At 40.0% G+C, this 14,082-nt stretch overlaps 1 protein-coding gene across 4 annotated transcripts in view; it reads left to right on the top strand.

Annotated features, from left to right (window-relative positions):
• LOC140063930 (circularly permutated Ras protein 1-like) overlaps nucleotides 1–11,737 on the top strand; it is an 83,103-nt gene extending 71,366 nt beyond the window's left edge. For all 4 annotated transcript variants that reach the window (XM_072110223.1, XM_072110220.1, XM_072110222.1 and 1 more), the window contains 6 exons: nucleotides 314–426; nucleotides 2,463–2,574; nucleotides 4,449–4,589; nucleotides 4,788–4,881; nucleotides 9,301–9,357; nucleotides 10,974–11,737. In XM_072110223.1, the coding sequence (XP_071966324.1) occupies nucleotides 314–426; nucleotides 2,463–2,574; nucleotides 4,449–4,589; nucleotides 4,788–4,881; nucleotides 9,301–9,357; nucleotides 10,974–11,054 (598 nt within the window). In that variant the 3' untranslated portion in view covers nucleotides 11,055–11,737. The remainder of the gene's footprint in view (nucleotides 1–313; nucleotides 427–2,462; nucleotides 2,575–4,448; nucleotides 4,590–4,787; nucleotides 4,882–9,300; nucleotides 9,358–10,973) is intronic.
• Nucleotides 11,738–14,082: the final 2,345 nt, after the last annotated feature.

Genomic DNA, 14,082 nt, shown 5'->3' with positions numbered 1-14,082 from the left:
AATCCTTGATCTGGTAAAGGATGTCCTTTAAACAACTCAGATAGCAATGCAGCGATTATTTATCTCCCATCTCCCAAATGTGACTCAATATCAGTCATTATCATAGGAACTAATGTTTTGTGTATGGGAGGTAAACCATGCAAATACTAACTGTTTAAAAGCAGTTCTTACTGGGATTCAAACCCAGGACACCAACAATGGTAACAACTAAGGAATATATTTCTAATTTATGATAGGCCATAGAAATCCTCATAAAAATAATGGTAATGGTAAAGATACATGTTCCTTAATTGTTTTCTTATTCTTTATTAAGGTACTTTCTATATGAGGGAGACCAGCAGTCTGTGTTGGAAAAGTCATTTGGCAGTGTAACTTCTGACACAGTCCTGTCTACAGAATTTAATATTTATTCATCCAAGATTAAAGGTTTGTTGAATACGTACAAAAATATTGATGTATAATCTTTTAACACTTTTCGACTCCTGGTGGTTTTAAAGGGTTTTTGCACTTACAGCAAATAATTGATATAGGGCAGCGGTGGCGAACCTATGGCACGCGTGCCAGAGAGGGCACGCAGAGCCCTCACTGCTGGCACGCGCCCCATCCTCCCAACCACTGCCAGGTGCGGACAACCACTGTCCACACCTGCGCTCCGATACTGCTAACAGCCATGACAGAGCAGGGCGCCGACACTGCCTGCTCTGTCACTCTTATCACAGCAGCGCACAGGACGGTAAAGCGTCCCAGCGCTGGCAGTGAAATGATGTCATTACGCTGCCAGCGCTGGGGAACCTTACTCCGTGTGCACTGCAGTGATCAGCCGGTGGAACGCCGAGTCTGAGGTGAGTGTATTTATTTATTTTTTTAATTCAGCGCATCCACGGGGCATAATAGATCAGCAGGAAGGCTGATTTCCTGCCCGCTCCCGCACCTCCCATAAAACTCCGCCCGCAACCGGGCCGAAAGTCACTGCACACACTGCGCCCGCTACCACAAGCCCCCCACCCCCCCGCGCCCGAACCCCAGCCTGTTCTGCCCGCTATCGCACCCCCCCCCCCCCGCAAGAAATCCGGCCGCTCTCACTCCCCCCCGTTTAACTCCGGTCACTGCCCCCCATCACCCCCTCCCCTGGAACTCATGCCTCATAACCACACTGCCCCGAACTCCAGATGCTGCATCCCCCCCTCCCCCTGGAACAAAAGACACCTGAGCAAGAGTAAGTAACATATGTATTTTTATGTATGTAATTATGTATATGCATATTATATTATAAATTTATATGTGCATTTATGTATACCTGTGTGAGGGCTTATTTTTTGCGTAACATATTTTACTTCTCATTTATTATTCCATGTCGTGTACTGGGATGCTGGATTTTAATACTTTCGCTGTGCACTCCAAATCATTTGTGTCCTTTATTCTTTGGTTCGGTCCTATCACAGTGATACCAGACTTGTAGGTTTTATTGTGTTTTAATGCTTTTTCTATAATTAAAACAGTGTACGAAAAAGAAAATAGTTCTGCCATCTTGTGACGCTAATAACTTTAGTGCACGGAGCTGGGGAGGTGTGATTTTTTTGCTTAATGAGCAGTTGTTTTCATTGCTACCATTTTGAGGACTGCGTGACCTTTTGATAACTTTTTATTACTCTTTTATGTGATGTAAAATGGTGTAAAAGTGGTGTTTCAGTGTGTATAGGACTGCTGTAATCCGAGCTCAGACAGTCCTGTGTAAATTGATTCTAAACTAAACCGTCAGTTTTCTGGTTAAATTGCCGTACTGGCACTTTGCGATAAGTAATTAGGTTTTGGGTTGCAGTTTGGGCACTCGGTCTCTAAAAGGTTCGCCATCACTGATATAGGGTAATGAAGAATTATACAGTTTTACAATATACTTTCTGTATCAATTCCTCAATTCCTTTGTTGTTTTCTACATTCTTCTTGCTGTCAGTCTATATGTTAAGCTTCATTGTTTACGGCCTGTGGATAAATCTCAGTCCCTGGTCATGTGAGGTCACACAGGTGCACAGCTCTGATTAGTCTCTCTCATACTAATGAGCCATGCACCTGTGTGACATCACATGACATTGGACAGATATCTATCCACTGGAAGTAAACATAGAAGCTTTCTATAGAAGGACAGAAGCAGACATGGAAAACCATGTAATATATACAGAAAGTATATTAAAAAAATTGTATAATTTAAACTACACAAACAATATCAAACAATTGCTAAAAGTGAACAACCCGTTTTACTATGTAGCCATACGCATCTTAGAATAAAATGAAGATAACGCCGTTGGATGTGTGAAAAACTATATCAAACACGTATTAAAAAACAGTTTTCTGTGTAGATATTTCATTTCCAATATTTCCTTTAATGTGATTTTCACTACATCTAGCCAGGCTTTCTGAATGCATCCAGGTATTCTAACCAGTCCTTTTTGTTTCATTGATAATAGAAGTGCTTAGGTTCTCTCAGCTACCAATACAACTACATCTAACTTACACTCTCCCAGATGGAAGAAGTAGATGGCGGATCCTCAGCCTGAGAAGGCCGGTCACCAATGATTGGTAAAAGATGTCAAATGAATCCTTATAGATTAGATAAAACTAAAACTGACCTTGTATGGAGGCCAAAAGAGTTCCCTACTCTAACCCATAGGTGTTTTCTGTGTCTTTGTTGAGGGATTCCATATTACAGAGATGCACTTCACTAAAAAATAAAGTTTCTATATGATAGGATCCAATGGAGCATGTCACCAGCAGACTGAATGTCTGCATATAAACACAATTGTACTGTATTTCCAAAGACCATTTCTTCCCCTGTTTTATACATAAATTTTAACAGAAATAAAAGAAAAGACTGAGTCAGTCAAATATCTTATATGTTTCCGTGAAGAATGTTGTGTCATGGAATCATCACATGTTAAAGAATGATGAAAACTAAATTCAAGGTACCCATAGGCTTTTATGGTTGCCATGGTGCTACTCCATACAACATAGAGATTGCAGTTTTGGCAGTTTTATCAACCAAACTGTTTAAAATAGTCAAAAATATATCATAACAAATTCAAATGCTTTGGAAGAGAAGTTGTAACTGCAAAATATTTGCCCCCTTCCTGATTTCTTAATCTATTGATGTTTATCATACTTATATGTTTCAGATCTCCAAAAAAATGTTACTATCTTTTTAATGGGGAAAAGTAGTAAAAACGTACAGGACCCTGTGTGAAAAAGTAATTGCCCCCTTCCCTTAAAACTAAATTAAATGTGTTTTCTACAGAGAAAACATGGAACTGTGGACAACCTTCTCAGGAGGGGTTAGCCTACCTAAAAGTACCCAAAGAGTGCAGTGACGACTCATCTAAGAGGTAACAAAAAACACCTCAACAACATCCAAAGACCTCCAGGTCTCACTTACCTCAGTTAAGGTCAATATTTGTGATTCAACCATAAGAAAGAGACTGAGCAAAAATGGCCTATATTGCAGGGTTCCAAGATGAAAACCACTGCTCAGAAAAGGAACATCAAACCAACAGTAAAACACTTGGGTGGTCGCATCCTGGTCTGGAGCTGTTTTGTTGCTTCAAGGCCTGGATGATTTGCTGTGATAAATGGAAAAATGAATTCTGCTGTCTACCAACAAATCCTGACAGAGAATGTCAGGCCATTTGTTTGTGACCTCAAGCTGAAGCGCACTTGGGTTATGTAGTAGGACAATGATCCACAACTTTCCATCAAGTCCACCTTGCAAGGCCTTGGCCTGAACTTAATCCTATTGAGATGCTGTGGCGTGGCTTTAAAAAAGCTGTTAAAGCTTGAAAACTTCCAATGTGGGTGAATTACCAAAATTCTGCAAAGCTGAGTTCACCATTATTAGCTTTAGGGGGCAATTACTGTTTCACACAGGGCTCGGTAGGTTTGTATTTTTCCCTTAATAATAAAGGCCTTCATTTCTAAACTGCATTTTTTGATACTTGTGTTATGTTTGTACTTATGTGATGATCTAAAACATTTAATTGTGGTAAACCTCCAAAAATAGAAGAAATTAGGAAGAAACACCAATGTCAATTTTTCACAGAAGGGTCTTATTTGCCAAACTGACCTAGACAGCTATGATGCTAGCAGAGGATATAAAGTTATCCATTGCCAAAGGGGTATCATTGTTTGCCAATTCTAGGTGAGAGCCACATTACTTGGAACTGTCTACAGGGTATTCGGGGAACCAGATCCCTTCATAGAAAACTTTCAGGCAAATTTACATATACATAAAGATAAATCAAGTTGTTTATGCCTAATTGTACTATTACTAGTTTAGGAGGCATTTTGGCCCTGACATAAATCTTCCTCACGATGACAGATGAGATTTCTGTGTCTGTTAAATCTTCATTTTCATGCATATTTATGTTGTTTAAATGTTATGTATTTTTGGCCTCCCTTTCCAGTTCTACTGCTCTGGAATCCATTGACCTGAGCGTTCTGCAGATTCACAGTGTTCAGTTCAGCGCTCGTCTTGCAATGGAAGGTTACGTGAGTGAAGCCAGGAATGTGGCCCTGGAGTTGAAAGCCTTAATAGACCTGGTAATGTAAGTACATCATCATCATCATCACAAACCAAAGCAGTCTATTCTTTTATTAGTACTAAGTACCAGGAACACATTTTGTAAGAAAGCAGAACGTTCCTTTTAGGAATTGCTGAATAGAACATTTATAATACAACTAGGCTAGGTGTGACTTCTAAGACTACATGTGGTTATCTTGTGACATCTTTGTGATCTTCTCAGGAGACACGAGAAGTATGAAGCTCCTGATGTTGTATATGAAGACTGGGAAAACTCTATGGCTCCTATCTATGAGGATCTACAGGAGTATATGAAGGTTCGTGTAATAATAATAATAATAATATTATATTAATCATATTGTGTGATATGTATACTTAAAAAGCTAATACTTCTAAGATTCTAGTTATAGTCGTAGTTAGGCCCCTTTCACAAGAACGGATGATTTCTTCAGTCCTGTATTTCTGTGCTGCATGAATCCGTATATAAGTAACGTTTTTATCGGTATGTTCATTTCCCCTTAGGCTGTACATAAGGAACCCAAGACGGTAAGGGGGACTCTATCTAATGCACCCATAGGGGGTGAGGGGGACCCTGAGGGTGTTGTTTGGTATGATAAACTAGGGAATATTTTAGGGAACAGGAGTCTGTTTTAGTTTCTTAATTTTAATGCTGGTACGTGATTTTACTGCAAAGGGGCCCACAGAGGCTCTGTTGCCAATGGGCCTACTGAAACCTGGAGCCAACCTTGCGTTCCGTATCCGTGTAAAATACAGTAGGCTGGCAAATGATGACTGGCTGATGGACACTCTATATTTTTTTTTAATCTCGGTGCTGTGGACAATGCAGCCATGTAAATTGATGGTCGTATTGTGTATTGAAATGAATGTGGCTGTGTGCTATCTGTATGAAAATGGTATGGAATTGGTAGTATACTGCCGTTTTCATACATTTAAGTGAAATGGCCAATGTATTCAGACAGGTGACTGGAAAAATATTGTTGTATATGTATATTATGTAATAATAATGTTGTATTAATTTTTGTTTAATGTTTACTGCAGATGGAGCTAGTTTATTTCCTTATGTGTTCCAAATCTCTTTCATGCATGCAGGCTACCTGTATTCACAGCAGTAGAAAGTGTAAAACACAACTGATGTTGTGTTTTTTTTTTATTGTATGGAATGTGATTACAAATGGTATTTAAATTTGTTTCTCATTTATACATTTTAATCATTCCTACCTATTACATTAGTATTAGACTGTCCATGTTAATTCACAACTTTTTGGCTTCCCTTAACCATCCCATTTTATACCGACTAAGAAATTACCTGTTGTTAAATCATTGCTAACATGGTACTTACATGTTGTTTTGTACTAAAATAGTTCTTTTATAAATTTTATTGGTAAAATATTTTGAACCACATTCCTTATACAAAAACAATATTTTGAGTATACTTTAAGTTGATACTGCCCCTGCTTTAACATAACCGTCAGGTAGGGTATCCGTTTTAGAATTCCCTCTTTTATCTTAAAACTCACCTATTGATATATAAAAAAAATGTATCCATAGTATATGAAAATGAGCTAAGAAGTGTCACTTTTTGCCTGAGACGAGTCCATTTAATGCATGGAAGAGAAGCATCAGGTGCCCCTAGCTTGGGCTCTATAGTACCTAGAACCAATGTTTTTTTTAATAATTTTACAGATGAAAAACTTGTCTTTAAAGTTGCATAATATGCTCAGTTCTCAGTGCAGGTCAATTTTGTTGTCTGTGTTGTTTGCAGCTCTGCCTAGAAGGCACAATGATATCACAGTATCATTCAGGCCTGAGTAGGATAGCAGGATTACTGGGACAAAGTGATAGAGACTAGGATCAGTTTTGAAGTGTGCATTTTATCCCAAAAAACAACGCTGTAAAGTATTTTCCCTGTGCTTCTTCTCTGCTCACTTATAGTTCCGGAAATGGAAATTTTACTACACAAGCCATTGTACGGAAGAATTAGGTCTACTAGATCTTAGAACATTTGTCTAAGAATTTAATTGTTCTGCAAACTCCACCATAATCAGTTATTTAGCTTAACGGGGTATACCCACGAAGACAAATTTCTTAAATGTACTCAGGATAATAAAATAACACTTTCTCTAATTCACTGTTATTAACAAAAAATACAGCATTTCACACATATAAGTCCAACCTGTCGCTATAAGTCCTGGTGTACACAATTTCAGTTGTCCCTAGACACGACTCTATAACTTCTGACTTAGGGTTGGGCAGCCATCTTGGATTTCTGTGTGAAAGCCTGGTGTTGAGATTTCTGTCTGTCTCTCTGCTCTGTGGCTGTAGCCCCGTCCCCTGCACGAAGCTCAGAGACACTCACTGATCACTTCCTTCAGGAGATCATGAGCAGAGAGAGAGGTTGCAGTCTACAAGCTACAAGGAGATAATGATCCGGGGAAGGGGGAGCAGAGCTCACAGTGTAACAGTGTAAAAGTCTGTCAGCCTCTCTGTAATAGGCATCTCTCATCTCTGATCTGTCTCATCTCTTTTTCTATGTGTCAATGTGTTAGTACAATGTCAGAAGCCAGATGAAAGTGTATATACAACTATACCCTGATAATCTAACCCCATTGTCACCCCACAAAACTAGATGGATCATAATGGGGCACATTTACTTACCCGGCCCATTCGCGATCCAGCGGCGCGTTCTCTGCACAGGATTCGGGTCCGGCTGGGATTTAAGATGGTAGTTCCTCCGCCGTCCACCAGGTGGCGCTGCAGCGCCGAAAATAATCTTAACGCCCCGGAATGCACCATCCCATAGAAGGTGAAGGTGAGCGCTCCCCAAGCGACACATTTTCGGTTTTTAAATGCGGCGGTTTTTCCGAATACGTCGGGTTTTCGTTCGGCCACGCCCCCCCGATTTCTGTCGCACGCATGCCGGCCCCGATGCGCCACAATCCGATCGCGTGCGCCAAAAACCCGGGGCAATTCATGTACAAGCGGCGCAAATCGGAAATATTCGGGTAACACGTCGGGAAAACGCGAATCGGGCCCTTAGTAAATGACCCCCAATGTGTCTGCTTAGAGAGTGAGAGCTAGGAGCTAAAATAGCAATAAAACTGAGTAACATTGTAAGGGGTTAAAATGATCTTTATTGTGTTAACTTCACTAGGGGAGCAGTGTGAGAATTTTCTTATGTGGGAAAACCCCTTTAACAAATTGATTTGCCCCAAAATTCCAATGCATAACAAAATATTGACGGATAGGTAAAAGGATGCTCAGGCAGCTACTCTGAACTATCATGGAGTTTTCTAAATACCATACTCTTTTGGGGACATGTATCATAGTTTTTTTTCTTTGGTGTATAATTGAGACAATTGGAAGGTCTTTTGGGGCCTTATGTATGATTATGTCTTTTTTCTTGTGATACATGTTCAGTTTGGTCTGTCCTGCCAGGCGCAAATTTTGGCTTCTTTTGAGACTTTTTGTTGGAAATGTCTCAAATCCACATGTACACAAGCCATGTGAGGGGATTATACACTGGAGTGGACACTACTGTAAATTTTGGACTTGAGGCTGTGTCCTGCATTTTAAATGCACTCTAGTCACATCCCAGGGAGATGACGACATATGAGGCTGCGGTTACACTTGTTAAGGGTTAGGTCACACATTGGGGCAGATTTACTTACCCTGTCCATTCGCGATCCAGCGACGCTTTCTCTGCGTTGGATTCGGGTCCGGCCGGGATTTATTAAGGTAGTTCCTCTGCCGTCCACCAGGTGGCGCTGCTGCACTGAAAAGCATCGGAACGCGATGGAGTTCATCGGCTCGGGCTGAGTGAAGGTAAGTGCAAGCTCCGCGACAGATTTTTTGTTTTAAATGCTGCGGTTTTTCCGAATCCATCGGGTTTTCGTTCGGCCACGCCCCCCGATTTCCATCGCGTGCATGCCAGCGCCGATGCGCCACTATCCGATCGCGTGCGCCAAAATCCCAGGGCAATTCAGGGGAAATCAGCGCAAATAGGAAATATTCGGGTAACACGTCGGGAAAACGCGAATCGGGCCCTTAGTAAATGACCCCCATTGTGTTTTCATTGGGTTTTGAAAGACATTGCAACAGCTGAGGAGAGGTGATTTGCCTAATTACATTACTGTTAACATTTTCATTTACAAAACACACATGTGAATGCAAGGTTAACGCATATGTTAACATCACGTTTACATTACATCTTGTAAACACAAATGTTAACAGTAATGTCATTAGGCAAATCACCTCTCCTCAGTTGTTGTTATGCAAGCCAGATGAAGCATCACGAGCGCGAAACAGCTGTCGGGCAACTTGCGTTTTCTTGAGTCCCTGCATCTTCCCCTCCCCACATGCAACCACTGTTGTGAATTGTTTTTGTGAGTATGCACTAATAAATTGGAACAAAGAAGAAATTTGGTGAGTGCCGATCTACTGTTTTTCTTATTTGCCATTTGTCTGTGTTTTAGAATCAGAGCACAACCATTCCATGTCACTAGTGCATATCCATGAAGAAAGCAGCACGTGAATGTATAAAAATATTGAGTAGTGCCACACAGTAGGAACTCTTTGTAAAGATACATAAGTCACACTGCACAAGGTGCAGACAAAGATGCACTTGTAAAACTACAGCAAAAGTCGCAGTGAAAAGTCGCAAAAATTAGGCAATTTAACTAGCAGAAATAAAGATACATGTCCCACTTTGTTTGCAGGAGGAGTCTTCGGGGAAAACTGAACAGGATAGCCACAGAGAAGTTCCTGTTGTAAAGGCAAGTCCTATAACAAAATCCAAAGTATTTCTACTCTGCATATAATCTCTGGCAAGAATGTTCAATAAGTAATGGGGGAGATTGAGCTGGACTAAACAGTCTTACGCTGCACCATATTTATCCACAGGCCTGATGCTGGAGGATACATATGGTTTAGTATAAAAGTCTCTAGTCTTACTTTGCGTTGGCTTAGTTTACACCACAAAGCTGTACTAAACTTCTGGTGCATAACCATAATTTTTGGCATACTGACTTTTTCCCAATAACCCATGCCAACTTTTAGGAGGTCACGCCCCTTTGTCACACTAAAAACCCTTGATAAATGTGGCACAGACTGTTTTTCAGTGGAAATTATTGGACAGAATTGTGTGGTAGAATATTGATAAATCAGCCGCTAAGGGGTTAAATTACAGAACTCTGGCTCTGCGCCACACTTGCGGTTTGTTACTATTGATTTGTGGCAAAGTAATTGACATTGCTAGACAGGCCTTGTGACATTACAGACCACTTAAGGATACATATGGTTAGCTATTAGCTATTGCTTTTCACAAACGCCATTGATTAATTCGGTATGGCACAACACTCGTCCACAGCCCTGAACGGCCAACAGTTCTCTTTTACTGACCTCAATGAAACAGAGCCCTGTTGGCCCTGTTGGCACGGTAGTCTGCCACCAACTCACGTTAGATACAAGGCTGAGAGAAATGTTGTAACAATAGAATATTTTAAAGGGAACCTGTCGCCACATTTTTCAGAAATACAGCTAGTGACAGGTTCCTAAAGAGCCCTAGTAACTATATGACACCCATGCTTAAGCTAAAAAAAATTTCATACACATCCCACAAAATCAGAGTTATAAACTTGCCTCGTATCTAGGGATCTGTAGAGCTGAGTTGAGCGGCGTGGCCTAATGTCATGTGACCAGGGTGACATCATCACAGGTTCTTTAGCCTCTTAACATTAGGAAACTGCACCCCATGCACATATCTGACCACATAAAAAATCACAAAATGACTGCATGGACTTCCACCCCTCTCCATGCAAGATGCTACGATTTCATGTGATATGATATGCTGTGTTTCCTGAGATAGTTGTACAGTTTTCTAATGTTAGAAGGCTAATGGAACTGCGATGATGTCACCCTGGTCACATTACATTATTGTTCTAACAACAGGCCGGAGAAGGGGCTAAAAGTTTGATTTTTAGCGGATTCCATCAATATGGGAACTCACATCCAGTTCCTCTCGGAGACAACTTTTGTTACGTGCATTTAACCTTTACGACTCAAAGACTCGGCTGATGATCCAATTTGAAGCATTGTGACTTGGACCTGACGAAGGGAACGATGTGTTCCCGACCCGTGTTGACAAATGCTGTGCTGTTGCTGTGTATCACTATCCTTCTGTAGGATCCACTTAAAACTAGATTTCATAGGGTTGGAAGCACATTTATCTCTACTGCTCTGACAACCAGATTTCATTGCTGGCTGTCACTCTTTATAGGCTTTCTGGTAGAGGAATTAATGAATGGCTGGTAATAAATTCAGTTTCTCACTATAAATACAATAAAATGTTCTTATACAGCCCTTTATGAAGTGACAATTCTTTATATTCCAGACTTTTTCTGATGAAATGGCTACAATGATATTTCACATGAAGAGAGCCAAGAACAAAGTTTTGAGTAAACTAGGAAACTAGTGAGTAAAACAGGACACTACGCTCATATAAATGTTCTACAGCAGCATGGAAGACCATAAAGAAGACACCTGGATGTACATAATTTATTTACTGTATAGTGTATACTTTAATAAATATCAAGATGAGATCTAGTAATAGGAACATGTTGTCTTAGAATAAATATGTTTTCATATGAAGTATTCTAAACACTACCCTGGTTCTTCATCAGTAAGGAGTACACATCTTTTCATTATACTATCTTTACTGTAATGTGAATTAGGCAATAGATTGGTGCTACTAAAATTGAATCAAATAGTTAGGAAAACAGGAACAGATTCCTTGCTTTTCTACCTTGCATTTTGAGATATTCCATTTTTACCGTGTAGTTGCCCATTTAGGCAGATGAGTGTAAGCCAAGTTTTACACCTGTCTAAGCTGCACAAAAACCCAATGAAGTCAATTGGATAGTACATGTAGAGCACTAGTGTTGGATTTGAATACATTGGACCTACCAAAGAAAATCATTCTTGGGTCCCTAGTAACATGTTACAGTTAGGCCCTCTGCACAAGTAATTTTCAACATGTGCTAGCTGTGGTGTTTTACACTTCCGTTAGTTGTACCCTGTAGAGCAATAAAATAATGGCAATTCCTAACATGTATACATTTTTTATATACAGTATATATATTTTACTTTTGCATTAAAAAGACCATTTCTGAAATAAAAACAATTTTTGCATTTTTGATGGCTTTCCTATTGTAAAACTACCTTTTCATGTATGTTTGTGATTATAATTTTTCTGTGAAAAATCCGAGCAAAGCACAGATTTCTACTGGTCTAATGTCCATTCCTTGTGTTCTGTTGCCTGTCCTAAGAAGTGGTTTCCTAGCAGCTATTTTTAAGACTGACTGACCTTCATTGATAGTGAAGCAATGAAGTAATGATGGACAATCGTTTTTCTTTAGATGCTTTTTTTCTAGCCATAATACAAATTCTAACAGTATATTCAGTAGGACTATCAGCTGTGTATCCACCTGACTTCTGCACCACCCAACTGATGGTCCCAAGCCCATTTTTAGGGAAGAAAGTCCACTTATTAAACCTGTCAGGGTACACCTGTGATGTGAAAACATTTTCAGGTGACTACCTCTTGAAACTCGTCAAGAGAATGCCAACAGTTTGCAAAGTAGTAATCAAAGCAAAAGGTGGCTACCTTGAAGAACCTAGAATATAAGACATTTTTATGTCCTGCTCTGTTTTTTTTTAAGCCTTTTTTTAGGGATGAGTGTAGGTTTACTAGAGAAGGGGAAGAGACAGCCACACCACAATAGTGCAATGCTGTATTAATAAAACAAAGGAGCTTAGATGGATTATTGCTCACTTTTGTTAGTTAGTTAGCTTCTTTGTGGGGATCCCTGTTGAGTTTATAGTATAATTATTTATTTATATTAGGAAAGGATTAGTGTTTGTTGCTTTCCTCATCAGCGCACTGCATACATCACAATACGGGTGATATCTTTTTAAAAAAATTTAGAGAAAATGCTATAAATCGCGCTATAGTTCCTAAGTTACTTCCGTTGTTTACTCCTCCCCCCAGATTCTGGGGTGGGGCAGAGTCTCAAGGCGACAAATCCCACTGGAATATGTCTGTGCCATTATCTGCCTGACGGGATAAGATACAAGATAAGACACGTTGAGGAGTACCCCTCAAAATTAATAACAAAATCTACAGGAGGGAAGCAAATATAAGAAGATGACCCGGCCAGTCAGGAGGTGGGTTCTGAGAATGAAGTTATTCAACAGACAACTGCTGGGGAGGATCCGGCAAGATTAAAGGGAGATGGAAGGAGTCAGAAAAGGCCATCCTTGTCCGAAATTTTTGAGGCTATTATGCAATGTAATGGGACAATAAAAGTACTTACTAAAGAGGTGGGCCAGTTCCAAGAAAACTAGTTTCGAATAGATTGGACATCCTCAAGCAGAGTGTTCGGCTCTACCAGGCTGAGACTAGAATCTTAGATTTGGAAGACGAGAGCTGAGGTAAAGTCATTTTAACATAGATTTGAGGAACAAAGAAGGAAAAGAATTGATTTAGAAAACCGCTCCCGCAGAGCAAACATTCGTTGTATTAGTTTCCCTGAGGGAGTGGAAGGTGAGGACACTATCAAGTTTATGCAAGATTGGTTTACGGTAGTGTTTGGGGAAGTCCCTCGAAGGCTCCATTTCTGGGGGTTACCACCGTCCAATACTGCTGAAACACATAGTCTCCAGGTTTTACTGTTCACTAGAGTAAATGAGGTAAAATGAAAATTCTTCATGGAATGTTAGGGGAATGGGGTCACCAGTCTGGGATTTGATAAACTCCCATCGCCCTGATATAATAGCTCTGCAGGAAATGCATTTTGTACAGGAAAAGGTCGATTTCTTAAAAAAAGATTGGATAGGTAAAAGATATCATTCTTTTGGGTCCTCCTACTCCAGAGGGGTTTCACTGTTATTTCACAAGGATTGCCAATTTCAAGAAGAAAAAGTTCAAATTGATGGGGAAGGTCTGGGACACTAGAGGGAAGGAAATGGGCTTTAGCAAATTTGTATATTCCTCCCCCTTACACTTCACATATAATAATTCATATATTGTTCTACACTTGGGGATACACTTGTTGATAGGGGAGCACCACTTAGATACATTTCAGGTAACAAAAGTTGCAAAAACTTTAATTGGTTTGACATTTGGAGGACACATAACCCCGATAAACAAGAGTACTCATGTTTTTCAGGGTCACATAGTATTTTCACAACTGGATATGGCCCTATCAAATAATAAGGCGTTTCACTTAGTTAAGAAGGTGTTGCATGGGAAAAGAGGGGTGTCAGATCACTCACCTTTGGTTATTACGTTAGTGGTAAGCCCCAAGGGATTAGGAGAATAAGGATTTTTCCCACATGGCTAAACCTTTTGGGGAAACAGGATCGGTTTGTTAAAGCATTAAAAAGATTTTCTTCTCCACAATAAAGGTTCTGCAGCGGTTGACATGATATGGAATACCGCC

This window comes from Engystomops pustulosus, chromosome 6 (genome assembly GCF_040894005.1).
Source record: "Engystomops pustulosus chromosome 6, aEngPut4.maternal, whole genome shotgun sequence".
Taxonomy (NCBI): domain Eukaryota; kingdom Metazoa; phylum Chordata; class Amphibia; order Anura; family Leptodactylidae; genus Engystomops; species Engystomops pustulosus.
This window is presented reverse-complemented; position numbering and strand designations above follow the sequence as displayed.